The sequence below is a fragment of the Melospiza georgiana genome, chromosome 18 (genome assembly GCF_028018845.1).
Source record: "Melospiza georgiana isolate bMelGeo1 chromosome 18, bMelGeo1.pri, whole genome shotgun sequence".
Taxonomy (NCBI): domain Eukaryota; kingdom Metazoa; phylum Chordata; class Aves; order Passeriformes; family Passerellidae; genus Melospiza; species Melospiza georgiana.
The window spans coordinates 14,119,114-14,146,901 of NC_080447.1; the positions used below are offsets into that span (position 1 = coordinate 14,119,114).

The 27,788-nt window shown below is 51.6% G+C and overlaps 1 protein-coding gene across 1 annotated transcript in view; it reads left to right on the forward strand.

The window, feature by feature from the left end:
• The window catches only part of POLE (DNA polymerase epsilon, catalytic subunit), a 33,349-nt gene extending 6,218 nt beyond the window's left edge, over positions 1 to 27,131 (forward strand). Inside the window, exons 10-48 of the mRNA XM_058036756.1 lie at positions 252 to 337; positions 984 to 1,103; positions 1,844 to 1,976; positions 2,458 to 2,571; positions 3,329 to 3,541; positions 4,231 to 4,338; positions 5,003 to 5,131; positions 5,934 to 6,036; positions 6,112 to 6,258; positions 6,837 to 6,982; positions 7,758 to 7,906; positions 8,264 to 8,356; positions 9,025 to 9,169; positions 9,650 to 9,807; positions 11,743 to 11,938; positions 14,102 to 14,316; positions 14,574 to 14,676; positions 14,860 to 14,940; positions 15,013 to 15,135; positions 15,223 to 15,441; positions 15,760 to 15,966; positions 17,123 to 17,266; positions 17,595 to 17,735; positions 19,962 to 20,115; positions 20,195 to 20,301; positions 21,200 to 21,376; positions 21,757 to 21,980; positions 22,128 to 22,348; positions 22,946 to 23,150; positions 23,551 to 23,724; positions 23,981 to 24,106; positions 24,589 to 24,721; positions 24,814 to 25,000; positions 25,089 to 25,220; positions 25,326 to 25,519; positions 25,715 to 25,915; positions 26,194 to 26,319; positions 26,445 to 26,534; positions 26,745 to 27,131. Coding sequence (XP_057892739.1) covers positions 252 to 337; positions 984 to 1,103; positions 1,844 to 1,976; positions 2,458 to 2,571; positions 3,329 to 3,541; positions 4,231 to 4,338; positions 5,003 to 5,131; positions 5,934 to 6,036; positions 6,112 to 6,258; positions 6,837 to 6,982; positions 7,758 to 7,906; positions 8,264 to 8,356; positions 9,025 to 9,169; positions 9,650 to 9,807; positions 11,743 to 11,938; positions 14,102 to 14,316; positions 14,574 to 14,676; positions 14,860 to 14,940; positions 15,013 to 15,135; positions 15,223 to 15,441; positions 15,760 to 15,966; positions 17,123 to 17,266; positions 17,595 to 17,735; positions 19,962 to 20,115; positions 20,195 to 20,301; positions 21,200 to 21,376; positions 21,757 to 21,980; positions 22,128 to 22,348; positions 22,946 to 23,150; positions 23,551 to 23,724; positions 23,981 to 24,106; positions 24,589 to 24,721; positions 24,814 to 25,000; positions 25,089 to 25,220; positions 25,326 to 25,519; positions 25,715 to 25,915; positions 26,194 to 26,319; positions 26,445 to 26,534; positions 26,745 to 26,858 — 5,838 coding nt within the window. The 3' untranslated portion in view covers positions 26,859 to 27,131. The remainder of the gene's footprint in view (positions 1 to 251; positions 338 to 983; positions 1,104 to 1,843; positions 1,977 to 2,457; positions 2,572 to 3,328; positions 3,542 to 4,230; positions 4,339 to 5,002; positions 5,132 to 5,933; positions 6,037 to 6,111; positions 6,259 to 6,836; positions 6,983 to 7,757; positions 7,907 to 8,263; positions 8,357 to 9,024; positions 9,170 to 9,649; positions 9,808 to 11,742; positions 11,939 to 14,101; positions 14,317 to 14,573; positions 14,677 to 14,859; positions 14,941 to 15,012; positions 15,136 to 15,222; positions 15,442 to 15,759; positions 15,967 to 17,122; positions 17,267 to 17,594; positions 17,736 to 19,961; positions 20,116 to 20,194; positions 20,302 to 21,199; positions 21,377 to 21,756; positions 21,981 to 22,127; positions 22,349 to 22,945; positions 23,151 to 23,550; positions 23,725 to 23,980; positions 24,107 to 24,588; positions 24,722 to 24,813; positions 25,001 to 25,088; positions 25,221 to 25,325; positions 25,520 to 25,714; positions 25,916 to 26,193; positions 26,320 to 26,444; positions 26,535 to 26,744) is intronic.
• The last annotated feature ends 657 nt before the right edge of the window (positions 27,132 to 27,788 follow it).

A 27,788-nucleotide genomic window follows, 5' to 3' on the forward strand; every position in this document is an offset into this window, starting at 1 on the left:
TCTGCAGAGTTTTACCTGCCTGGAGCTTTTCTTGGCCAGAGGGCTCATTCCCTGGCAGATTGCCTCCCTGGGGAACCCAGTAAGTCCAGCAGGGCTGTTTGTGCTTTTTTTTCGTGGGATTAAGGGTGAGAGATGAGTTTTGGGCTAGGTGCAGAGGAAAGAGGAAGTGTGGAACAAACTGTGGTATCCACCGCCTCCCTGTAGATGAGATGAAGTTCCTTAAATTACACATCTTTTCCGTTTCATCTCAGGCTCATTTAATCCGGAGATGGTTTGAACATGTCCAGGAGACCAAACCCACCATCATTGTCACATACAATGGAGACTTCTTTGACTGGTAAGATCAGGGATGATGACTAAACTGGCAAGGTGTCACCTGAGCTAGAGGGCAAGGTCAGGTTCCGTACTCAACATCCTTCCATAGCTCAGACAGTGTGGGGAGGTCATGTGGCCAGATATGGGGCAGCCATGTCCTGCACCTCACCAAATCCTGTGGTCATTGACTTGGCAGTAGGACTTCTGAAGAGTCCCATCCACTTGCCTGAGCTACTTTTAAACCCTTGGCAATGTGGGAATGTCAGCATATGGATGAATTCAGTCATGGGAGAGCAGGGAGTGGGTCAAAAGAGACCTGGAGGATATTGGAAGAAGTGTGCAGATGAGCCTGGGGAAGCAGGAGGAGAGGGACTACAGACCTCTGCCTTCAGATGCAGGATACAAGCAAGCAGGTTTGCCTCTTGAACCACAAAATTGTTTGGGTTGGAAGAGACTTTAAAAATCATCTTGTTCCAACCTCACTGCCATGGCCAGGCATACCTTCCACTAGACCAGGTTGTTTCAAGTCCTGCCTGGAAGTCTGTAAACAGATAAATCACAAGGAAAAATAATTTGGTAGTTTGTAACAAAGTGATTATGGAACTGTTGTTAGAGATGCAGGAAAATGGCTGTTCTGCTCCTTCTCTTCATGCTGCCTCTTTCCTCAGGCCCTTTGTGGAAGCAAGAGCAGCAGCTCATGGAATTAATATGTATCAGGAAATTGGGTTTCAGAAGGACAGCCAGGGAGAGTACAAAGCATCCCAGTGCATCCACATGGACTGTCTGAGGTACTGAATGCAGCCCCTCTACACATAGCTGTGTCTTTTTCTCTTCAGTTCGGATAAAATACCTATGGTTGTATTTGAATAGTGTTCTCATGTTCTGTCTGTTGGAAGCTTTGTGTGTCACCTTCTTCAGCTGTGTAATAATGCATTCCTGTGTTGTCTTTTTCCCCTTGGTGTGCTGCATTCCAAAGGAGCTGCCAAGTCTTCCCCTGAAGGGTTCCCAGACTGCTCTTGCCCTGTAGCCTTGGGTGTTTGATTGCTGAGTTGGGAGGAGAGAGAAAGGGAGAGGGAGTGGGTCAAGTTTGGCCATTGGAGCAGGGAAAGGGACTATAGCCTCACCTACCAGCCTCCTGACATAGTGGGAAGAGGAAAGGAGACATGGGAGAGACAGAACTGTAGGGTTTTATGTTGGTTTTCCCCCCTGGAGAGTCTGGGCTCTGGAGCACAGCTGGATGTTCTTGCAGGTGGGGTCTTCTTCAGCGGTGAAACTTTTATCTTAAAGCCACTGAGGGAGCTGGAAGGTGGAAATTATGAGCAGTGGTGGGGAGATGGACACTGGGGGCTGTTCTGGTTGGGCTAGCTAAAGTTGGACAGCCTTGTCCAACTGCATCCACTCTTCTTGGATGCTGGGCTGTCCTTGGTGAGAGACATGGTAGTCGAGGTCCCCTTCACAATCTTGACCCTGTTTTGAAGGTCAGGCCTGGTTTCTCTGCACAAACTGATATTTTCCTGATTCTGTCCAGGTGGGTGAAGAGAGACAGTTACCTCCCAGTGGGAAGTCACAACCTGAAAGCAGCAGCTAAAGCAAAACTGGGTTATGATCCAGTGGAGCTGGACCCTGAGGAGATGTGCCGGATGGCCATGGAGGAGCCTCAGGTATTCTCTCCTTGTGCTCTATGGGAAAACAAGCTGCACTGTGACTGAGTCTATAAGTTAGAGTGGATTTTGAGAAATTAACTGAATCTGTCTCCCCAGATTTCCCATGCCTTAGAGCTCACAGGGAGAAGGAACAGGATTCCCCTGAAGTGATTCTGGCCCTGGCATTGCACTGTGCATTCTCTGTATTTATTTACATTAGTGTGGGGTGAAAAGCATCAGTGAAATCAGAAACACCATGAGGAACTGAGACCTGCTGGAGGAATAGGAGAGGGTTAGTGCTCCAGGTGTCATGGCAGGAGGTTCTGCTGAGCCCTGTAGCAGCTTCCTGAGACCCATAGAGTCCCAAAGGCTATGGAGAAATACGCCTTTTCCTTCTTGCTAATAGGAGAATGTCCAGCAGGAAGCAATGAAAGATCATTGTCATTGAACCACTCTCACATGGGATTGGGATTCATTTGCTTCTCTTGTTCCTTGACAGACCCTGGCCACCTACTCAGTGTCTGATGCTGTTGCTACTTACTACATGTACATGAAGTATGTGCATCCCTTCATTTTTGCCTTGTGTACCATCATTCCCATGGAGCCTGATGAGGTGAGTGCTTTCCCAAAATTATCTCTTTTCTGGGTGAAGTACCATGATTCCCACTCTGCAGGGATGCTCTGGCCACAGCTCTGATTCCCACTGCTTAGATACTCTGCATGTGTGGCAGGGAGGAAGGGAGGGTGGATTTAGAGGCTGCTCCTTTCTCCTACAGCCATAGGGTGTTTGGAGACAGGTTCCTATAAGAAGACACCTGACATTCGGCAGTGCAGGGCTGGAGCTAGAAAGCCAGAAAGTATGGCTGATGCTCCATGCTCAGCCAAGTTCACTTGTCAGTGAACTTGTTCAACTTGGCCGTTGTCAGCTGCAGGGAGGATGATGAAGGAAGCTGTCAAGCATGTAGAAGATGTCAGTCTGTTCCCACCTGGTTGAGCTGACAAAGGCACTTGATGGAGTGGTGCTGTAGATGTGTCACCAGCTGAAGCTGTCCAGCTTGTTGTGTGACAGTCCAGTCTTGTCAGTGCTGGGACAGCACTTCTACAGAATCACAGACTGTTTGGGTTGGAAGGGATCTTAAAGATAATCTCATCCACCCTCCTGTCAAGGGCAAGGACACCTTCCACTAGACCAGATTGCTCCAAACCCTGTCCAGCCTGGCCTTGGACACTTCCAGGCATGGGACAGCCACAGTTCTCTGGGAAACCTGTGCCAGTCCAGTGCCTCACCACACTTACAGGGAAGCAGTTCCTCCTGATATTTGAATCTACTGTTTTTGAATGTGAATCCAGATTTGGTTTCTCATGTGCAGGTGTTAAGAAAAGGATCTGGGACACTGTGCGAGGCACTGCTGATGGTTCAGGCCTATCATGCCAACATCATCTTCCCCAACAAGCAGGAGCAGGAATTCAACAAGCTTACAGAAGATGGACATGTGCTGGACTCAGAGACCTATGTGGGAGGCCATGTGGAAGCACTGGAATCGGGGGTGTTCCGCAGTGACATTCCCTGCCGCTTCAAAATGGTAACGGGCCAGCAGCCAGCCCCTGGCCTCATGGAGGGATAGCATTTCCACTGGTGTTGGCAGCTCCAGTGTATCCCTGCTGGGCTTCCAGGGCAGCATCTAGAATCACAGAAATCAGTAAGGTTGGAAAAGCCTTTTAATGCTGCCAAGTCCAACTGTTAACCCAACACTGCCAAGGCCACCACTGTCCCCAAGTGCCACATCTGCATGTCTTCTGAGCATTTTCAGGGACAGTGATTTTGCCACTGACCTCAACAGCCCATTCCAGTGCTTGGCAACCTCCAGGAGACCCTTGCCACCTGAAGCTGGGCTGGGACGGGGTGGGAGGAGATCTCTAAGTGGCCATCTGTGCTTCAGTGGGAGAGCAAGCAATCCAGTGCTTGTTGACAGCAGGGGATGGTAGTGAAGTAGGGTTTTGGGTTTGTTTTTCAGCCAGTGTTTCTTGGAGGTTAGGCCTCTGTCACTTGGGGTCCTGTCCTCTCTTAAACTGAACTGAATGCTTTTGAACCCTTTCTGAGGGCTTTTTACCTGTTTCTGCTACCTTTATCAACTCCCCCAGTGCCTCAACACATCCCTTACGGCTTAGCGGTCCACAAGCAAAGCAGGGACAGGGATATGGGGCAGAAGCTGCTGGCCTGCAGCCAGGGACAGTTGCCTACAGCCTCACTGCCATCTCCATGTCCCTGTAGAATCCTGCTGCCTTTGACTTCCTGGTGCAGCATGTGGAGAAGACTTTGCAGCATGCCATTGAGGAGGAGGAGGGTATTCCCTTGGATCAGGTCACCAACTTCCAGGAGGTACAACACCCGCAGCATGGCTGAGTTGGGCAGGAAACTGGGACTGCAGCTCTAAAATGCTTGTTTGGGTTTGGTTTATGTTCTACAAAGAAAGACCTAAGAAGACCATCTGCAGGCTGAGTCCTGCATCCCAGCCTGGAGATCAGGGTCTCTGCCCTATCTGAAGAATGCAGCTCCTGCTTTTCCCTTCATGGGTTCAACCAGGAGCAAAGCTCTGAGAGAGCTGGGAAGGAATTTAGAGACAAGGCAGACCCCCTCAGATATCCCAAATGCTCTTGTTCCCCACTTCTTATCAGCTACAAAAGTGCAGGTTGCCTCTCTCCAAATCCAAGTCTGGAGTTTCTTGGAGGGCAGCATTAGACTGGGGACCTCTGGTCTTTTGCTGTTGTCTCCATTAACCCATTTGCACTGAAAAGGTCCTCAATCAAGTCATATTTAGGAAGCAGCTGCTCCCACTTCCCAGGTATCCCTATGGAATAGCTTATTCTGGATATCGAAATCAAAACCTAAAGCAGTGTTGAGGAGACCCTGCTCTGCTCCTTTGGTCCTTTAGATCCATCCCCAGAGCCTGTGGCGAGTGAGACTGTGAAAAACTAAATGCAAAAAGTATTTGATTCATTAACTCCTTCCTGCCCTAGTTTCAGTTCTCTTTACCTCACCACAGGTTTGTGATGAAATCAAGGCCAAGTTGAATTCCCTGAAGGATGTTCCCAACAGAATTGAATGTCCTCTTATCTATCATCTGGATGTGGGGGCCATGTACCCCAACATCATTCTGACCAACAGGTTGCAGGTGGGTAACATGAGTCTTGTGTCTCCTAATCTGATTTCCAGATGACCTTGATGGTCCCTCTGGATCCCCTTAAAAGCAGGGGCTGAACTTTCTGCGCAGGGTAGGGGAAGCAGATGAGGCTGGGTATGAAATTTGGTCAAGCTGCCATGGAATTGTGGAATCACGGAATTATTTTGGTTGGAAAAACCCTCTAAGACCATTGAGTCCAACCACTCTGCCAGCATTGCCAAAGCCACCACTAACCCATGTCCCCAGGTGGCACATTCACATGGCTTTTAAATACTTTCAGGAGAATGCCACTCTGAGCAGCCTGTGCCACTGTCTGGTCACCCTTTTAGTGAAGGATTTTTCCCTAATATCCAACCTAAACATCTTCTGGCACAACTTAAGGCTGTTTCCTCACTTGCTCCCTGGGAGCAGAGCCTGGCTTCACCCTCCTGTCAGGGAGTTGTAGGAGCAAGAATGTCCTCCCTGAGCCTACTTTTCTCCAGGCTGAGCCCTCAGCTTCCTCATCTGCTCCTCACCAGACTTGTGCTCACCCCCTTCCCTGGCTCTGTTGTCCTTCTCTGGATGGCTAGGTCTTGAGAGACTCAGCTGCAGCTTTAGCTAGAACTCTTCCCAGAAACCTAGCTGTTGTTTTGAGGAGCTTGTGCTCCTGAAAGGCTCTGGAAAGGGGATCTCACTGAGTACTATCTCTGATGTTCACACCTGTCCTCTCCTGCCACTCAGCACCTGTTCTGGCATGAGTTGTGGTTTGGGGACTTGTCCCCTCTAACACCTGTGTGTCTGTTACTGCATCCAGCCCTCTGCCATGGTGGATGAGGCCACATGTGCTGCCTGTGACTTCAACAAGCCAGGTGCCAACTGTCAGCGCCGGATGACGTGGCAGTGGAGAGGAGAGTTCAGTAAGTACAGCCCACAGAGAAGGAGCCAAATTCCTGCTTCTCCTCCGAGAGACTGATCACTGCCCTCCTCTGCAGTGCCTGCCAGCCGCAGTGAGTACCACCGCATCCAGCAGCAGCTGGAGTCAGAGAAGTTCCCTCCCTTGTTCCCTGATGGACCACCCCGTGCCTTCCACGAGCTTTCCCAGGAAGAACAAGCCAAATATGAGAAAAAGCGCCTAGCAGGTAAAAAAATCAAGGTGATGATCCTGGCGGTGTTTTACACCGTGGACCATGAGCGGTATTCAGCAGTAGTGACCCCTCCTAGGCTGTGGGGTGAAGTCAGGCTGGTCTCAGAACTTCTCCAGGATCCCAACAGACTCATGCATGCTTCCTACAAGGAGCCAGGCACTGATACCTCTGTCAGTGTTTCCCTTTCTCTTGGAGAGCCATGGATTTTAGCTGAAATGTGAATGGCTCCATTTTTTTGTCAGGCTGCTAAATAAAGCCAGTTAATAAAAGAGAAACATCACATTATCCTATCACCTGGAGGGAAGCTGTCCAGCAGAACCACCCAACTGGCTGGGGGCAGAGCCTGGGTTGTAGCTGGGCCATATGATTAGTTTGTTTTCCCCCTGGCCCTCCACCTCCATAAAGAGGTGCTGCATCTTTCCTTACTGGGATCTTCCTCTCCCTTTGCAGTAGGGCTGTCCCCCACTCACGCATGCCTTATGCTTAGCTGCCTCCCTATCCCTACTCTGTTCATCCCTCTGTAGCAGGGCAGCCATCCCTGACAACCTCCCTCTGCCTCCTGCCTTGACCAGATTACTGCCGCAAGGCGTACAAGAAGATCCATGTCACCAAGGTGGAGGAGCGAGTCACCACCATCTGCCAACGAGAAAACTCTTTCTACGTGGACACCGTGCGAGCGTTCCGGGACCGCCGATATGAGTTCAAGGGGCTGCACAAGGTACCGAGCTTGGGTGCTGCTCAAATTGTCTTGCCAAGCCTGGGGACCTCTTGTGCCTTGCTGAAAACCTCAAAGGATTACTCTGTTGGCTTCCCACTGATAGAGGGCAGGGTTGTGTTGGTTATTGGGAAGAAAATCTTCCCTGTGAGAGAGATAAGGTGCTGGCACAGGTTGACCAGAGAAGCTGTGGCTGGCCCATCCCTCCAGTGTCCAAAGCCAGTTGGGTTAGATGGGACTTACAGCAACCTAGTCTAGTAAAAAGGTGTTCCTGCCCAAGGCAGGGAGTGGGATGAGATAAGCTTTAAGGTGCCTTCCACCCAAACTATTCTAGGAGGCCCAGGGGCTCTATGTCTGACAGAGTTAATTAAAGAGCCTGTTGCTTTGCAGTTCCTCCCTGCTGCCTCTTTTGCTATGATTCCCAGGGCTGACAGAGAGGCTGTTCCTACACTGGTGGTTCTGCTGTTATCCGGGTGTGGTGGATTCCATCAGGCAGTGTATTGAGTTCTTCCCTGCACACATATGGTGCAGCACAGCTGGTGCTGCTTGAATTCAGATCAATGATGGGAGCTGCAAGTCTCATCTGACAACTGACAAAGTGCCTCTGGCCAACCCCTCCTGTGCTGCAAAATAAAATGGGATGTTTGACTCATGATGCTGATCTTTGGCAAAGATATTCCTGTGGAGCTGCAATGCTCTGCTGGGACTGAGTGGAAACCAGTTGGGTGCCACCAGCAGTGATATGTGGAATTGTCCTGACTCTGCCCTTGGCATGCAGGTGTGGAAGAAGAAGCTGTCTGCAGCAGTGGAGACCGGAGATGCCTCTGAAGTGAAACGCTGCAAGAACATGGAGATCCTCTATGACTCCCTTCAGCTGGCCCACAAGTGCATCCTCAACTCCTTCTATGGATATGTCATGCGGAAAGGGTAAGTCTCCCCTGAGCCATCCAGGATCCTCTAGAGAGGACCCTTGGAAACCAGGATTGTCCTGCTGAGGTAGTCACTTCCTGAAGCACCAAGATGAGAGTAGGTCCTGCCTGTAACACTCTTCTCTTGCTTCTACCCACTACTCCTCATCCTGGAGACTCTTACCAGACATTAAATGATGGAAATCTTGTCAGTAAGTGGGTTCTCAGCTTTTCTGGAGCATGAGAAGTAGAGAATTTCATAGGAGAACAATGTTGTGTTTCTTGCCCTTCTTCCCCTAGAGATCCTCCTGCCCCTCCATAGCTGGGTTTTGGAGGAGATATGTCATTGTTTTAACTGTGACTTCTCTGCTCACAGAGCTCGCTGGTACTCCATGGAAATGGCTGGCATTGTCTGCTTCACAGGGGCAAATATCATCACCCAGGCCAGAGAGCTGATCGAGCAGATTGGGTAAGTGTGTGCTGAGCTGAAGAAGGTCCACCTGCATCTAGGACAGATGTGGGAGCATGTTAAACACTTGAGTTTTCAGAGAGATGGAACACATTTCCTGTGAGGAAGAAGGGCTGAGAAAGCTGGTGGTTTTCATCCTGGTGAAGAGAAGGCTCCAGGGAGACCTTAGAGCCCCTTTAAGTGCTTAAAGAGATTCCAAGAAAGATGCAGGCAGATTTTGGGCAACAGCCAGGAGTGGTGGAACAAGAGGGAGCGACTTCCCACTGGCAGAGGGCAGGGTTAGATGGCATATTGGAAAGAAATTCTCTGCACAAGTTGCCTGGAGAAGCTGTAGATGCCCCTGGATCACTGGAAGTGTTTCAAGGTTGGACAGGGCTTGGAGTAACCTGGTCTAGGGAAAGTTGTCCCTGCCCATGACAGAGTTGTTGGAATGTGATGAGTTTTAAGGTTCCTTCCAACATCAAGTGATCTGTGATTCTCTCATTCTATGAGCATTCAGATTCCTGACACTGCTGTTGTATTTAAAGGTTCCCTTTGCAGAAGGGAGCAGTGGATGGAACAGGCTGCTGCCTAGTAGGGGACACAGAACTGATCCTCACCTCTCATCCACTCTGCTCCTGACAGTGGCCTTCCTTCCTTCCTTCTTTCCTTCTTCCTTTCTTCCCTAGGAGACCTCTAGAACTGGATACCGATGGGATTTGGTGTGTCCTTCCCAACAGTTTCCCAGAGAACTTTGTCATCAAGTCAACCAATATCAAGAAGCCAAAAGTAACCATCTCTTACCCAGGTGCCATGCTGAACATCCTGGTGAAAGTGAGTCTGGCACCTGTCCAGGCCAGCTCTGCAGCCTGGGAAAAGGAGATGGAGAGCTGATGAGTTGGGAGAGCCCCTCTTCCATGTCCACTCCCTATGTAGTGGGTGAGATGTTGGGGGTGATGGCCCTGGAGAGCATCTGAGTGGAGAAAGAGGCTCAATATCCTCCTCAGAGAGGGGGTCTGTGAGAGGCCAGGTTAGGTGCATGCTTACTTGTGCTGGTAGGGAGTCCAGCACAAGGTCTAAACCAATGCTCTGCTTACTCCAGGCTCTGTAAGAGAAGGAAATATCATTTTAGGGTACAAAGCCTTTTTCTTCTCAACAGGCAGGAAAGGTGCTTTGACTTTTGAGTCCTAAATTGTGCTATAGCTCCCAGAGGGGTGCTCAGGTGTCCCTTTGGGCAGGGTGTGTCCCAGGGGCATCCCCTGGTGTGACCTGGCAGCTGTAGATTGAAACTGTTCTCCTGGGGCTGTGCCACAGGAAGGCTTCACAAATGACCAGTACCAGGAGCTGCAGGATCCAGCCTCACTCACCTACGTCACGCGCTCAGAGAACAGCATCTTTTTTGAAGTGGATGGTCCATACCTGGCCATGATCCTTCCAGCCTCCAAAGAGGAAGGCAAGAAGCTGAAGAAAAGGTGAGATTTCAAAGCTTGAAATATTGTCTCTTCCCCTGAGTTGAAAGACTAAGGATCTCGTTGCCTTTGTACATGTGGGGCATGTTGGTCCTTGCCTCCAGAGCCAGCAGCATTTGAGTCACTGGCTTTAAATGACAAGTTCCTTATGTCAGATCATTGAATGCAGCTACTATGGCAGTAAATTTTAGCAGATAACAGGAAAATTACATTTCTCCAGCCTAGTGACCAGACATCTGCCTGTTTGGCTCTGAGGTGTGCAGGAGAACATTGACTTTGCTTCTGAGGATTTCTAATACTGCTTCTATTCAATCCAATCTGTTTAAACTTAGCAGTTCCTGCCTTCCTATTTTTCAAGTGTTAACAGACTTCCAGTAACACTTCTCCTATGTATTTGCCCTTCCCTCTCCATCTGTAAGTAGGACTGGTTCTGCCATTACTGTCACATTATGGGATAGTTGTACCCAAACTTCACTGATTTCTCAACGACCACCTCCTAACCAAGAATGTGAGCTAGAGCACTAACATCCATTATTTTGGGTGGCAGCCCACAGACCTGGATCTGACTCCAAAACATGCTGTTGCTGTCCCCAGCACTCTCTGTCCTCATAATTCTGAACATTTTGTGCTTAATCCCTGACAGGACAAGGTTCAGCACACACCATTCCCTACCAGTGCCCCTCTCCAGGCATTCAGACCCTTTTGCAAGAGTCAAAGTGTTGCTCAGCTCTCAGTGGGCTGTGTTTGTACAACTCTCCTCAGGAGCTCTGGATTCCTATAGTTTAGGGGTCTAAGAAAGGGCATTTATTACCTGGTCACTCTCCAAGCACAACAGCCTGGAGATGGCTACAGGCACCGTGGTCAGTGGAGGAAGGAAAGGTTGTGCTGTTGGGAATGTGGGTAGGTGGGAGAAGGGCTGGCCAAGCAGGTTTGAGTATCCCCTCTTCTCACTGGTTATTCCCACAATGGTGGTTTGGGGTTTTTTTGAGATGTACCGATAATTTTCAGGGCTGTAAAAGGCAAAGCAATGCAAGAAAAGAAAAGGCAAGAGGGAGGAATGTTCCCTTAAGTGTGTCGTGGCTGCATCCAGTTTTCTCTCAACCTCTCTGCCAGCATTGGAGTTGCCAGTTTCCTGCTTTCTAAATCTCTTCTTAATATCTTCATTTCCCCTCTTGGGCTCTCATCTCCTTCCCTTACTTACACAAGATTTAAGGTCACTCCTCACCCTCAGTGCTGCATCAAGGTTTGGCGTGCTCAGCACAAGAAATGACGGAGCTGCTGCATTGAGTCCAGAGGAGGCCATGGAGATGCTCCAAGGGCTGCAGCCCCTCTGCTCTGGAGCCAGGCTGGGACAGCTGGGGTGTTTACATGGGGAAGGCTGCAGGGAGAGCTCAGAGCCCCTCCCAGGGCCTAAAGGGGCTCCGAGAGAGCTGCAGGGGGACTCTGGACAAGGGCTGAGAGGGAAAGGACAAGGGGGAATGGCTTCCCACTGCCAGAGAGCAGGGTTAGATGAGATATTGGGAAGGTATTCTTGTCTGTGAGGGTGGTGCAACACTGGCACAGGATGCCCTGAGAAGCTTTGGCAGCTCCACAGTGTTCCAGGCCAGCCTGGACAGGGCTTGGAACCACCTGGCCTAGTGGAAGGTGTCCTGCCCATGGCAGGAGCATGGGATTGGATAATCTTTGAGATCACTTCCCCTGTGGTTCGATGAGTCAGTGTGGATGATCTGGGGCAAGAGCTGAGGTCCTTTTCTAGACCAAGGTTGCTAGAGAAGCTGTAGATACTTGAGATTATCCAGGTGCAGCTGTGGCTCCTTTGAACATGCTGGATAGTGGCACAAAGGCATGGGGAGAAGCAGCCTGGCAGGAGGGACACGGGTGGCACCCTGAGGGATGTGTCCCTTGGTGCAGGCCAGGTTTATTCACACTCTCTCCCAGGTACGCCGTGTTCAATGAGGATGGGTCCCTGGCTGAGCTGAAGGGGTTTGAGGTGAAACGCCGGGGAGAACTGCAGCTGGTGAAGATATTCCAGTCATCTGTGTTCGAAGCCTTTCTGAAAGGCAGCACCCTGGAGGAGGTCTACGCTTCTGTGGCCAAGGTGGCCGATTACTGGCTGGATGTGCTCTACAGCAAGGTAGGCACAGCTCAGCAAGTCTGCACTCCAAGGTGGAGCCTGGGAAGGAGCATCTGAGCTGCTCAGGCACTGTGGGAGGGTGGACTTTGTTTGCACAGTCAGGGGTCTCCTGTGCCACTTTAACACTCAGTCACTTCATAGATGACACTGAGCTGGGTGGGAGTGTGGATCTACTGGAAGGCAGGAAGCCCTGCAGAGGGAACTGGACAGGCTGGATATCCATGTGCCAAACCCAGTAGTGTGAGGTTCAACAAGGCCAAGTGCCAGGTCCTGCACAGGGGTCACAACAACCCCGTGGACTGCTCCATGCTGGGGGCATCGGGTCTGGAAAGGCACCTGACAGGAAAAGATCTGGGGATGCTGATCAACAGTGACTAAACACATGCCCAGGTAGACAAGAAGGGCAATGGCACCTGGCCTGTACCAGCCATAGCGTGGCAAACAGGACCAGGGCAGTAACCATCCCCCTCTGCTGGACACTGGTGAGGCACCTTGAACCCCTCATGACAAGAAAGACATTGAGGGGCTGGAGCATGTCCAGAGAAGGGAAAAGAGCTGGGGAAGTGGCTGGAATGCAAGGCTAATGAGGAGCTGTTGTGGGGGCTCAGCCTGGAGAAGAGGAGATTCAGGGGGGACATTCTTACTCTAAAACTCCCTGACAAATAGCATGGAACCACATGGGACATACAACTCCCACAATCCATGTACAACTCCCAACATGGGAGCTGGGCACTTCTCTCAGGCAACAAATGACAGGATTAGAGGAAACAGCCTCAAATTGCAGCAGGGGAGGTTTAGGTTGAGTAATAGAGAAAATTTCATCTCCAAAAGGATTGTACAGCTCTGACACAGGCTGCCCATGGCAGTAGTGGAATCCCTATCTCTGGAGGAATGTATAAGCTGTGTGGATGTGACTCTAGTGTACATGGTTAGTGGTGGCTTTGGTACTGCTGGGGGAATGATTTGGTGATACTAGAGGGCTTTTCAACCCAAATGATTCTGTGAGATAAGAGGGTGGGAGGGAACAAGAGTCTAACTGGGTCCTTTTCATGACCTGCTGGTCCAGGGGCATGATGTTCATCATAAATTCTCATCAGGTTGAACAAAGACACCGGTCACATGTCAGGAACTCTTTATGTTTTATTGTACAGTCGCTGTAACTCCAGCAACCAGCCCACTGCATAAACTCAAAAGGTGTTAGTCAACAAACCAATTCTTACAATAGACTTCCACAAGAGTGGAAGCAAACAAGCCCTTAATTTTGTACGCAACACTTCAAGAAGCTCTCAACTCCCACCACAAGCTCCTCAAAATGCACTGGCTCACAAGTCCCAATCGACCACCAGTATTCAATGGTACTGGCTAACAAGCTGCAACACACCATCACACAAAGGTGCTGGTGCATGAGCCACAACACCACTACTCAAAGGTCCTGGCTAACAAGCCACAACATACCTTTACAAAAGCTCCCCACTCCCACAACAGGGTTCAATACCAAGTATGAAGTAGAATATGATGGCCGTTTGCTCAGGCAAAGCAAGTGAAGAAAACAATATCACCAGTCCTTAGATCTGTGTTGGTCTTGCTTTGGTCATGCCATATGGATGGTCAAGAGCTGGGGCAAACAATGAGACAAAGAAAGTGGTAGAGAAAGAGAGGAGAAAAAGAAGAGAGGGGACCTCTTTGCTCCCTTTCATGCACAGCAAGCCCTTATGGATGTGTGTTGGACAGGGGACTAAGCCTGAGTCTTAAGGCATAGCAGGGAATTGGCTCAGAACAGCACTGCCACACCTCTGTGGGACACTCTCTTCTAATCACACCTTTCCTGTAGCAAAACTCAGAATGTTTGAGACAAAACATGTTTAGTTCTGATCCTCTACAGTCCTTCGTTTTGTGATGCTGTTTTACAACAAATTCTTGGTGAGCCTAACTTTGTATGCACAACACAAAGCTGTACTGCCACAGCTGGGCTGATGCAATTGATGCCAACCTGAAACCCACACACCCTCTTTTCTATAGATCCCACTGGCAGCTGCACTGGGAAGCAATCCCCAGGCTCCCAGTAAAGAGACACATCAGCTGTGTGTGGTGTTCCCTCTTTCTAACAGCAGCAAAGTTTGATCATTAGTTCTTGCTAACTTTGGGCTTTTCCCTGGCCTTCAGGCTGCCAACATGCCTGATTCAGAGCTATTTGAGCTCATCTCAGAGAACCGCTCCATGTCACGCAAACTGGAGGACTACGGGGAGCAGAAGTCCACCTCCATCAGCACTGCCAAGCGCCTGGCAGAGTTTTTGGGGGACCAGATGGTGAAGGATGCAGGGCTGAGCTGCCGTTTCATCATTTCCAAGAAACCAGAAGGGTCTCCTGTCACCGAGAGGTAACCCCACCTGGAGGGGCCAGGACTTCTGGCAGTGTGTGAGAAACCAAGAGGGGATGCACAGGCAGCAAGAAAGGAGGGAGGTAGAATACATGGCCAGGTGATCACCTGAATCTGGCATAGGCCATGAGCAGGGCAGTGGGTAACACTGGACAGCCCAGTGGCCTCGCAGGAGTTTAGGAGAAGCCTGGAGGATCTCCACAGGCTGGAAGAATAGATTGTGGGGTGCTGGGACATTGATTGCTTGCCTTCTCCAGGGCCATCCCCCTTGCCATCTTCCAAGCTGAGCCCAGTGTGCGCAAGCACTACCTCCGGAAATGGCTGAAGAGCCCCTCGCTGCAGGACTTGAACATCCGCGCAGTGAGTGAGGCATCCCTGCGGGTGACACCACATCTGGGACACGGGCTTGTCCTGTTGGAGACACAACCTGGGTGGTGGCCTCTTGTGCTCACAAAGCAGGGGCCTGGGGTGAGGGTGCTACTGGGATGTTTGATCCTGTGTCTGGGGGCTTTCTTTTCTGCCCAAGCTCTGCCCTCTTTCCAGATCCTAGACTGGGACTACTACATCGAGAGGCTGGGCAGCACCATCCAGAAAATCATCACCATTCCTGCAGCCCTGCAGCAGGTACAGGGCTGTGAGGGGGTGGACGGGAGGATTTCTGCAGGGGACTCAGTGTGATTTGGAGCTATTCTGCAGGTAAAGAACCCAGTGCCACGGGTCCGACACCCAGACTGGCTTCACAAGAAGCTCCTGGAGAAGAATGATGTGTACAAACAGAAAAAAATCAATGAGCTTTTTGTTTCAAAAGGCAAGAAACAGGTAAAGATGGGGAGGGAAAGGTGCTGGCAGTGCCAGTGGGGCTTTTCTCTTGCAGCCCCTATACTCCTGTTCTCCTTGCTCTCTCAGATTCTTGCCAACCCGCCTGTGGAGGGGACACCCAGCTCACAGGTCAGTGATATAGAGGACTTTGGGGCTGTCAAGATCCCTCTGCCACTGGTTCCCATTGCAAATAAGCGGAAGCGCATCCCTGCAGCAGAGGAAAGCCAAGAGATGTCCCAGGACCTGGAGCTGTCCCAGTCCTGGCGAGAGATCCTGGGCCCACCTCCATCCCTTGGCACCACCAAAGTAGGTGAAGCAGATTGTGCAGGGGATGCCCCAGGATTGTACTCATCCATCGAAGCTTGGATGCTTCCAGGAGCAAGCTGTGGATTTCACAGCTGCACTCTGAGAACCCACACTCTGAACACACATGGTTCTGGGATACAAAGAGAAATACAACCAGGACACAGAAAAGCAATCACTGATAGAGAAAAGGGGGTGGTGGCTTCACAGCTGGGGCAAAACATGATGTGAGACTGGAGGCTGGAGGGCTAGTCTGTATGGTGTGATGTTGTGGGGCTGGGACGCTTTTGCTGATTTCTTTCTTACGGTCCCCCCACTCAGGAGGAGCGTCTGGTCTGGCTGCGCTTCCACCAGAAGAAGTGGGAGCTGCAGGCTCGGCAGCGGCAGGAGCGGAGGAAGAGGCGGCGGCTGGAGGGTGGCGGGGCGGCAGGCGGCGGCGCGGTCCGCGATGCTTTGTCCAAAGGGCTGGGCAGTTACCTGCGCCGCACAGCGCGCAGCATCCTGGACTTGCCCTGGCAGGTCGTGCAGGTACTGGGGAGGGGACCTGCCACAGGGCAGCCTGGAGCACAAGCCTCACATTTACACTCTGTGGTCAAATGGTGAAGTTCAGGAGCCCTGACCTACCCCATGTAAGTGTTAGCCCTGGGGAGCCCAGGAGGGACTGCAGAGCCTCAGACTCACACACATCTGGATGGAAACAGGTGTCGACAGAGTCATTCTTGGTGACTCTGAGATGCGTGGGTAGATCTGCTGGTGGGGCAGCTCTAGTTCAGCCTGCGGGCAGCACTGTGTAGTCACAGAATGGCAAAAACGTCAGCTGAGGCTGGGGCAGCTTTCCTGTGCCTCTGGTCCCACATCCTGCTCAGTCAGGGTCACCCAGAGCTGAGGTCTCAGGAACATGTCCTGGAATATCTCCAAGGATGGAGAGCACCACTTCCATCCATAGGCAACCAGGACCAGGTTCACCTTCTCAGGGAAGAAGTTTCTGACATGCAGAGGAACCCTCCTGCATTCTGCTTTGTGCCTATGATGTTTAGTCCTTCCACTGGGTACCACTGGGAAGAGTCAGGTTCTGTCCTCTCTGCACTTCCCATTGGGTATATATATGTGGATGAGATCCCTCTGAGCTTTTTCTGCTCTGAGATAGACAGTCCCAGTTCTGCCAGTCTTCCCTGATATGAAAGATGCTGCAATCCCTTCTTCCTCCTTGTGGCTCTTCATTCTTTTCCTTATGTCTATGTCCTGTGTTAAGGAACCCAGCACTGGACATGAGATTCCAGTGGTACCTAGAAGCCGACAATGTACAAATGAAGAGGTGGGGTAGTGTCAACCAGGTGTTTTTACAAACCTTTGTTATGTGTGGCCACCTAAGCCCAGCCCCTGTCACCCACTTCATCCTCCAGAAAGGTGTCAGAGCTGCAGGTCCAGGACTTCAAGTGATTTGGATGACAATCCCTGGAGCTGGTTGGCCAGCCAGAGGCAGAGTTTCCTTCATTGTGCCCTGGAACAGTAGCAGGACACAGAGACTCCAGAGCTGAAAGTGATGACTCTCTAAGCCCCCACTTTGGTTGTAGCCACCAACTGACCATATAGATCCCTCCAGAGTGCTCTGCAGTGTAGATGTAAGCACTGATGGCATGTTGGATCTCCTGCTAGCACTGACCTCGTGCCCCATGTCCTGCAGATTGCTGAGACCAGCCAGCCTGGGCTGTTCCGGCTGTGGGCGGTGATAGGGAGCGACCTGCACTGCATCAAGCTGAGCATCCCCCGTGTCTTCTATGTCAACCAGCGCGTCCCAAAGCCTGAGGAGGGAACAGCCTACAGGAAGGTGAGGACCTACCCCTTCTGGAAGGGGAAACAGCTGCTTTCACTGAGGTAAGGCACTTCACCTCCCCTGTAAGCAGGAGTTACAAGCATCTGCCACGCAACACCTCCTACCCCATGGATATCCCTCATCCAGGCCCTAGTCCCTCTGCTAATCCCAGTCTGCCTGGAAATCAAGTTCTCTATTAAAGGAATTTGTAACGTGCATGAGCATAACCCACTGATTTCCTTAGGGGAGGGCACCAGGAGCTGGCCTGGCTCAGAGTCTGGCTCCTGGCAGTGGTGCCATGTGGTGGGATGTGTCCCAGTTATCCTGTCCCTTACCTTGGCAGGTAAACAGAATCCTGCCCCGCTCCAACTTAGTTTACAGCCTGTATGAATACTCTGTTCCTGAAGACATGTACCAAGAGCACATCAACGAAATCAATGCAGACCTCTCTGCTCCGGACATCGAGGGAGTGTATGAGACACAGGTAACTCCTTCAGGTGCTCGTCTTTAAGGGTTCCTGAGCAGTAGCTTGTTAGTCTGAGTTCCAGTGGTGAGACACCAAAAATCCAAGATCCTGGACATTGTCCAGGAAACTGGGAATTATGTTCATATGGACAGAAGTGCTGGGCATCAGCTCATGGGTTACAGTATGTTGAGAAAGGGACTTCAGTTTATTTGGAGTTAGGAAACTTTGGGGAAAGAAATTGAGAGCTTCCTCTAAACTAGTCCTGACCTAGCCTGCTGGTATTGTAACCAGGAAAGAGAAAGGGCATTTGGAGTAAAGCAGGGGAAAAACCCAACATATGTTGAGTGATACATAGGTCTGAGTGCCATGTCCTCTAAAACAAAGTTGTAAAAGCTTTAGATATAAGAACAGCATATAACTATAAAATTTGGGAAAAGCAAGAACAACCTAAATGAAATTCTGTATAAAGCAATGAGGCTAAAATTCAATTTGCCAATGCTGAGAATGAAGGTGGGAACCTGGGATGCTTGCTTCCAGTGAGGATGCTGGTTTGTCCAGCAGATCAAAACTTGATGACAGGAATTTAACGAAGAAGATACTGTAGTGAAAAGACCTGACCTGTATGGAAGTGGCAGAATAGACCACACCATTGTAAGAGTGGAGTTAAAGAAAGCATGAATGCTGGTGAATTTGATACTGAAATGCACCGTAGGATTGTTATGGATGAAAAGTCCTGAGTAGGACAAGCTTTGCTGTGAGCAGAGGTGCCACTGGCCATGAAATGCTTTCTGAGGTGCAGGAGGCTGCAAGGGCAAAAAGATCATCACAGAGTTGGGAGACTTGCTACTCGAGTTACTGGTGTAACTTATGAAGCATTCCAGTGGGACATAGTTGAAGAAAACTTTTTTATTCACCTCAAGTTTCTACTTCTGAAAAATTTGAAGAAAAGTCTCTCAAGGCAAGGCACAACACTTAATGATTACGTGGAGGCTGTGAAATCCTGTGGTGATGTAAAAGGTTGAACCATATATGCCATCATCAATTGAAAATGGTCCTCGCCAAACCCTACTGAGGTTAGGTAAGCAGCAGGCAAAACGTCCTTCAGTTTACTTGTCTGAAGTGACTGGCTTGTACCCAAATTCTTTATATCTATAGACCTTCCTCTAGAAAAACCTGAGTCTTCTCCACTCTAGTAGAGTTTAATAAGTGGGAAGAGAAAAAACCAAGAAATTTAGAGAAAATTAAATGAGCAGCTGAAGTAAAACGAAGGACATGGAGAAGTTTTAAAGATATGAAGGGATTTAGATAGTCATGGGGTACCAGCATCTGTCATCTGAGGGGAGGTTGAGTGAGTTGGACTGTGCAGCCCAGAAGAGGCTCAGGGGACCTGCTTGATGGGAAGAGTGGAGAAGAGGCTCTGCTCTGGCACCCAGGAAAGAATGGGCAACAGTGGACACAACCTAAAACATGTAAATTCAGTGTAAATGTCAGAAAAAACTTCTGCAAATATCGTTGAGCAGCTTGCCCAAGGGGTTGTGGAGTTTCCATCCTCAGAGACATAGTTAACCCAGCTGGACACTGGCCTGGGCAAGGAAAGCTCTGTCTTGATCTTTAAACATCTGCAGTGCAGTTCTGATCATTATCCCAAAAACCACAGCAGGACTAACAGAGGGATGCAAGGGAGGGAACAGTTTGCCCTCAGGGATGGAACTTAGATGGGAATGCTTCATCTTGCTGAAGAGATGTGAGGGGCCTCTACAACTAAAACTAGCACAAGGGAAGAGCAATTAGGCAACAAATGTTTGTTACTTCTCACTAGTTTGGGACCAGGTTCCTCAGCAAGCCATTCAAGAGTCTCCAACAGCAGTGGACTTGACAGCTACGGGGTTAATAAAACAGGATGGCTCTGTGGTGAATCTCCCACCATGCTCCATTATCTGGAGGTTCAAATGGAGCCCCTGCCTCAGAGTGAGAGACCACAAGTTGCAGAGCAGCAAGATTGCCCAAATATTGCTCCACACGTCCTCCAAAGTACCTTGATGGTAGGGTCTGGGTGTAGATAGGTAGATGTGGATTTCGAGATACCTGTTCTGTAGCTTTATCAAGGCTGATAGTATCAAACTCATGCCAAGGCACCTCAGATATGTGCTACCTGTGGCTTTTAATCTGGGTTGTTCTAGGTCTGCAACCCCCAAGAAGAGCTTAGTAGCAGTTGTTCCATCACATCTCTCCCCATCATTCCAGGTGCCACTGCTGTTCCGTGCCCTGATCCACCTGGGCTGTGTGTGCATGGTCAGCAGGCAGCTCGTCCGGCACCTGGCAGGGCGAGAGGCTGAAACCTTCAACATTGAGCACCTGGAGATGCGCTCACTGGCTCAGTTCACTTACCTGGAGCCAGGTGAGGCATCCTGGAGAGGGGCTCCTGGGGCACCTGGCACCCATGGGCACCACTGATGCTCTGTGCTCTGTGTCCCCAGGAAGCATTCGCCACATCTACCTGTACCACAGCGCCCAGGGCAGCAAGGCAATCCTGGGCCTCTTCATCCCCTCCCAGCGCAAGGCTGCTGTCTTTGTGCTTGACAAGGTAAGAAGGGCTGTGGAAAATGGAAAACTGGGGGTGCTGATGGCTAGACATGCCCTGGCCATATGCCCTGGTAGCCCCGAAAGCCCCCATGTCCTGAACTGATCCCCACAGCAGGGAAGGGAGAGATTCTGCCCCTCTGCCTTGCTCAGGTGAGACCCCACATGTGGAGCTGCTGAAGTAAGTTCAGAGGAGGCCACAGAGATGCTCTGATGAAGGCTGGAGCGCTTCTGCTTTGTAGACAGGCTGGGAGAGCTGGAGGTGTTGAACCAGGAGAAGAGAAGGCTCCAGGGAGACCTTAGAGCCCCCTCCAGTGCCTAAAGAGAGCTGGAAAGGAACTTTGGACAAGGGACAAGGGGGACTGGCTTCCCACTACCAGAGAGCAAGGTTAGGTAGAATACTGGGAGGAAATTGTTCCCTGTAAATGTTCTAGGCCAGGTTGGATGGGGCCTGGAGCAACCTGGTCTAGTTGACCTCAGGTTGCACTAGGGGAGGTTTAGGATGAATATTAGGAAAAACTTCACCAAAAGAGTTGTCAAGCCCTGGCATAGCTGCCCAGGACAGTGGTGGAGTCACCATTCCTGGAGGGATTTAAAAGATGTGAGGATGTGGCACTTGGAGACATAGTTTAGTAGTGGCCTTTGGCAGTGTTGGGTGAACAGCTGGGCTTGATCATAAAGGTATTTTCCAACCTAAACAATTCTGAGATTATGTATTATCTGTGGCAGGGGGTTGGACTAGACAACATTTAAAGGTCCCTTCCACCCCAAACCTGGTAGGGCCAGGCAGCAGGAGGTTTCTTCGTGCATCACACATCCCTGCCAAGTTTTAGAAGGCCCCTGCCACTGCACATCCCAGGGTTGCTCTCCTCCTGCTCTGACCTGGTCTCTCTTCCACCCAGGTACGCAGCAACCAGATGCCAAACCTCACCACCCTGTTCTCAGTGGAGCGTGCGGCTCTGCTGGAAAAGGTGGGCAAGGAGCTGTTGCCCCCAGACAAACACACCTTCGAGGTGCGCGCTGAGACCGACCCCAAGGCCATCTACAGAGGCGTCCAGCGGCTGCTCTTGGGCTACAAGGTGAGATGAAGGTGTGGGGAAGGTTTCATTGGGACTGTTTGGACTAAGGGAAGGATGCTGTGGAAGGCACTGGTACAGCACTTCCAAGAACACCTACTTGTAACTGCTGGACCCACAGTCATGAAGTGGCTGCTTGTTTTGCTTGTGTGGGGCTTATCTGGGGCAGTGTCAGCAGCAAGGGCACCTCAGGATCTCACTCCATCCCTGCACTCAGCTGGAGAGCTAGTGTTGTTGAAGGTGGGTGCATGCTTCAGGAATGCTGGGGTGTGCTGTCCCAGAACTGTGGGGACCTGCTGTGGGGATGGGGCACCTGACACCACCTGACACTTCCTGTTGAGCAGGTGAGAGGTGCACCAGGACATGTCTCTTTCTTGCTGCAGGATGAGCGCCGGGGCCCCACATTGGTGGCTGTGCAGTCCAACTGGGACCTGAAGCAGCTGGCAAGTGGGATCCCCATCATGGAGGAGTTCCCCTTGGTCCCCATCCGGCTGGTAGACGACATCAGCTACTCCGTCCTGGACTGGCAGCGCCATGCCGCCCGCCGCATGATTCGCCACTACCTCAACCTGGACACCTGCCTCTCCCAGGCTTTTGAGATGAGCAGGTACCCAAGGTGGCCATGTTCCCCTGAGGCTGCCATGCCCTCAGTGGGACCACAGGAGTTGCCTCACCCCTTGAGGGGACTGTCAGGGTCCCTGTTTTCCCTGCAGCCATGCTCACGCCAATGACCACTGATGTCTCTGTGCCTCAGGTACTACCACATCCCCATTGGAAACCTCCCTGATGACATCTCCACCTTCGGCTCCGACCTGTTCTTCTCACGCCACCTTCGTCGTCACAACCACCTGCTGTGGCTGTCCCCCACGGCCCGCCCCGACCTGGGGGGGAAGGAGGCCGATGACAACCGCCTGGTCATGGAGTTTGATGAGAGAGCCTCAGTCGAGATCAACAACCCTGGCTGCTACTCCACAGGTGAAGAGGGAGGAAAGTGGGAGCACTGAATGGGGCAGAGCTGGATCCTGCTCTGTGAGTCCTGCAGAGGTGTGGATGCAGTCCCCAAAGAGTCTCTATGGTGACAGTTGTAACCAGCAGCTTTTGGGTTTCAGCATCTGTATGGGTAAGGAGGATGCTATGGGCATGCCCTGGAGCAGGGAAGGCTCACCTGAAACATGTGAAGGCATCAAAATGGGGATTCTTTACCAATGACCACTGACAGCAGCACTTGGCAGACCACCTGCAATGTTGTCAGCCCAAGGATAGCTCACTTGGTCATCACTGGTGATGCTGGGACAGACCTCTCTTAGGCAGCTTGAGTTCTTCTAAGGTCCACTGTTGCAGCCTCCAGGAAAACTGGTGGTCCCCAGAGGGTCAGTAGATCTGAGTCTTGTTGAAAGACAAGGCTCAATCAACACCTATGAAGGTCCAGTCATGCCTGTGAAAGCATCTGCCCTCTGAGTGCGGTAGCACCTCTAGATCACCCTGTACCTGTGAAAAGCACTTCTGGCAGCAGCAGGAGGGTGTTCCTGGTCCTTTCCCTGCCTCCCTGCTGACATCTGTGTCTGCTCTTAGTGTGTCTGGAGCTGGACATCCAGAGCCTGGCTGTGAACACCGTGTTGCAGTCTCACCACGTGAATGACATGGAAGGAGGCTCCAGCATGAGCATTAGCTTCGATGTGATTCAGCAGGCATCCCTGGAGGACATGGTCACAGGGAACCAAGCTGCCAACATCCCAGCCAGCTATGATGAAACTGCCCTCTGCTCCAACACTTTCAGGTGTGGCTTGAGAAACAGCAGGAAGTAGAGAGGTAGTCTCCACCCTGGCAGGTCCCCTCAGGGTCCTACTTCACTCCCTCCTGGCTTTAGCCTTTCCCCAGCAGTAGGGCTGGTAGGGTGGTCTAAGTATAAGTCCAGGCCTCCAGTGCATGGCAGGCATCTTCTCCAGCACATTGAAAGATCCTCAGAGCTGCCTGGTGCCTCAGCAGCAGATGCATGGGGATGTTGCTTTCTCCTTTGTTCATGCTCCACCAGGTTATAGAGGCATATATGTGCTGAGGGCTGAAGAAGGGAGTTCCTGTTCTAAATCCTCTAGTGTGTCCCTAAACATGTCCCTGTCAGGAAGGGGGAAGTGTTGCTGGTCGCTGGTGGGGTGATGCCAGTCTCTGCTCGTTGGCAGGATTTTGAAGAGCATGGTGGTGAGCTGGGTGAAGGAGATTACGCAGTACCACAATGTCTATGCAGACAACCAGGTCATTCACTTTTACCGCTGGCTCCGCTCTCCTTCCTCCCTGCTTTATGACCCAGCACTGCACCGCACGCTGCACAACATGATGAAGAAGCTTTTCCTACAGTAAGTGAGGTCAAGTCTGCCAGTCTGGTGGATGGGGAATGGAGAGGCATGATGTTAGTGACCAGGATCACCCACAGTGATCCTCCAGAAAGGTGGGCAGTAGGAGGGACCTCTCATCCTCTTTGGGTGACTTCCCTTGCCCGGTGTTGCTGCATGTTGACTCTAGGCTGAGGAATCAACACGTGCTCTTTGGGTCACATATGCCCCTCATGCATTGCTTTCCTGCCCACTGATGCCACCCTGTGCCCTGTTGCAGGCTGGTGGCTGAGTTCAAGCGCCTGGGCTCCTCTGTGGTCTACGGCAACTTCAACCGCATCATCCTGTGCACCAAGAAGCGGCACATTGAGGATGCCATCAGCTACATGGAGTATATCATCAACAGGTGAGGTGCACCTGGAGGTGGGGCTGGGACAGGGCTCAAGACCAGGGAGGAGGATGCTGATTTTTTGTCTTCTAATGCGCCTCAAAACTGAATTTATTTTTTTGGCAAAGCTACGGAAGGGACAAGGCTTCCCAGTTCTCTTGCTGTCATGCCTGGAGTAGTGATCTGTCCCTAGCTGCCCTCTATGGGCAGTATTCCAAGTATACTCATAGGATTCAATCCTGAAGAGACTTCAAGGAGAGCCTGAGATGCCCAGCAACTTGTCCCCTGGCTGGCTGTCCACATCCCAGCTGTGGTATAGGCACCTTGACACAAGAACAAAGAGCCAAGTGTCCTTGGGCATGGCTTCCCCTGAGATCCCTAGCAGGGGCCCAGTGGAAAAGGGGACACTCCTCTCTCCTGGCCAGCACCATGTCCCCACAGTGTCCCATGGAGTAGAGATGGTGCTGACACAGTAACTGACTGCAGTTTCCTCCCTCCAGCATCCACTCCAAGGAGATCTTCCACTCTTTGACCATCTCATTCTCCCGGTGCTGGGAGTTCCTGCTCTGGATGGACCCAGCAAATTATGGAGGTATCAAGGGAAAAGTGGATTCTCGCATCCACTATGGGGAGGTAAGAGATGGGAAGCACCCTGTCCCTTGGGAGCAGAGTAGGGAGGTGTTGGCTGGGCATGAGAGACTGCTATGCATGTCTATGACCCCCAGAAGGACACCAGGAAGACATTGGAGGAGGAGGAGGAGAGTGAGGAAGAGGAGGAGGAGGAGGCGAGGGAAGAAGAGGAGGAGAAAGGGGAGCCAGATGTGGAGGAGCTGCTGGAGAATAACTGGAACATTGCACAGTTCCTGCCCCAGGCCGGCTCCTGCCAGAGCTACTTCTTGATGATCATATCAGGTGAGCAGCATGGGGAGATGATGAGGTCATTGTGCCCCTCCAGTGCCAATTCTGGATAGGAGCTGGAGCCTTGCCTATGTCTTCCCAGCCTACATCGTGGCTGTGTACCACAGCATGAAGGAAGAATTGCGGCGTAACACCCCTGGGAGCACCCCCATCAAGAGGAGGAGCACCAGCCAGGTGTCCCAGGAGGCTCTGGGGGAGCTGAGGGCCATGCCTGGTGAGTGCCAAGCCCCAGGGCGGCCCTGCTGCAGGTAGAGACACCCACCTCGCTTGCCCTATGTGCCACCAATCAGTTCAAACACTCTCTGCTTTACCCCTCTAGGCATGATCACCTTCTCACAAGATTACGTGGCCAATGAGCTCACCCAAAGCTTCTTCACCATCACCCAGAAGATCCAGAAGAAGATGGCTGGTTCCCAAAATGCCACAGAGCCCTCAGACATGTTCCCAGTCCTGCCTGGCTCCTACCTGCCACTCAACAACCCAGCTCTGGAGTTCATCAAATATGTCTGCAAGGTCAGTAGGGGTGGGCCAGGCTCCTTGGCTGAAGGATTGGGGTCTGAACTGAAATTCTGGTCCTTGTCCATTGCTGCAGCTTCTCCCAGGATGGATCTTTTTCCTGGGTCCTGAATCTATATGAGGGTCACAAGGATCTGAGCTGTCCTTAGAACAGTGTCTGCTGCTAGGCTCATCTGGCTTTTACCCTTGCAGGTCCTCTCCCTGGATGCTAATATAACCAACCAGGTGAACAAACTACGCCGGGACCTGCTGCGCCTCATCGAGGTGGGCGAGTTCTCAGAAGCAGCCCAGTTTCAGGACCCTTGCCGCTCCTATGTGCTTCCTGAAGTCATCTGCAGGAACTGCAACTTCTGCAGGGATTTGGACCTGTGCAAGGACCCTGCCCCTTCCCAGGTGCAGCCTCTCTCCTAGGGACAAAAGAGGCCCCAGTACAGCGATGCTGGAGGCCAGCCGATTATCTTACCCACTTTATCTCCCCTTTGTTTTGCAGCTCTGCCTGCTCTCCATGATCATCCTCTCCTAAAGCAAATTTTCTGTTCATCTTTTCTAGCTGCATGTGATGGATCTGAGCATGCTTGGGCTTTGGCTTATGTTCTGTCCTCTCCAGAAACAAGTTCCACCATCCCAGTGCATGGGACTTGCGGTGCTTACGCCCCTCTTTTTGCCCCTAGGACAGGCTGGTGGTGCCTGGCTGGCTCTGCCCCAGCTGCCATGTGCAGTATGATACTGATGCCATTGAAATGGCGCTGGTGGAAGCCCTGCAGAAGAAACTGATGGCCTTTGTGCTGCAGGACCTGGTAAGCACAGGGATCCCCCACTCTGCCTATTTCACTGGTTGTCTGTGCCTGGACACATTCACTTTGCCACTGGCAGAGAAGCTTGGCCTCATCTCTTGACCCACCTGAACCTCCTTGGCCTCCAGGTGTGCCGAAAGTGTCGTGGTGTGAAGGAGACACACATGCCTGTGTACTGCAGCTGTGCTGGAGACTTCGCCCTCACCATCTCCTCCCAGGTACTTCAACACCTGCCGAGCCCAGCAGCTCAGTGAGGGGCCCTAAGGTGCCCTGTGCCCCCTCTGCCTCTGCTCTAACTGCACATCCTGCAGCACCTGCTGAGCTGCTCTCTGGCCAGCCCTGCCCAGCCACTCCATCAGAGCCCTCAGAGCCCCTGGCTGCCCAAGATCCTGGGTAGCCTCCTTCCCTCCCTGTTCTTCTCTCTTCAGGTCTTCATGGACCATGTCAGTGTCTTCCAGAACATTGCCCGGCACTATGGCATGGCCTACTTGCTGGAAACCATTGAGTGGCTGCTGCACACCAACCTCCAGCTCCAGCAATGAGGGCTGGGCTGCTCTTCCTGCCTACTCCATGCTCTCACATCCATGGAGAGTGGTACTGGACCCCCTTGGCCATGGGCCAGACCACAAAGACACTGCACACCCCTCCTGCAGGGAGGGAAGAGGAGGAGAGCCATGCTTGGCACTGGGTTGTCTTTGCCCAGAGCTGCCTGGTGGGGGATTTGGGAGTTTCCAGTGGCTAGAACTGGGTTCCACAGGTCTGTGCTGGCCCCAGGTGTAGTTTTAATTTTCAATTTCTGTAAATAAATGGGTTGTAGAAGGCAGGTGTCATTTTTAGGGAGGGAGGAATCAGGGGCTGTGGGTGCCAGTGGCTGTGGCACCACCCATAGCCTGGGTCATACTGGTGGCTGTGGTACCAGTGGCTTCACCCCATCCTCAGCCCAGCCCTTGCCAGCATGAGGCAGGCAATGCCCACAGGTGCTGCCCACACCTGCCAGCAGGTCCTGCCTGTGGGCAGCTGGCTGCGCTGGGGTGACTTCCCTGTGCCAATGCGCTTGGGCATGCTTGGCCCGGGCACTTGTCAGCTCTCATTAAGGTGTTAATGGGTCTGTCTGGTGAGGTGGGGGACCTGAGAGCCTATACACATCCCTGCAGGACCAGCAGCCCATGGCTGGAGGCTGTACATCCCTGCCATGGCAGGGCAGGGCTGGAGGATGGAGACACAGCCACCAGCTCTGAGCCCATGTCCCTCCATTTCACTGCAGTGAGTGGCCCCAGGCAAGGTTTATTGACAGCCTGTACAGTAAAGGCAGGGCAACCCTGATGATGGGGAGAAAGTGATGCATCTGACTCCACTGATATCAGAAGGCTAATTAATTACTTTACTATACTATATTATTCTATATTACGTTAATCTAAACTGAATCTGCACAAAGCACTCAACTGCCCAGAATGTTGTGACTGTCAGCTGAC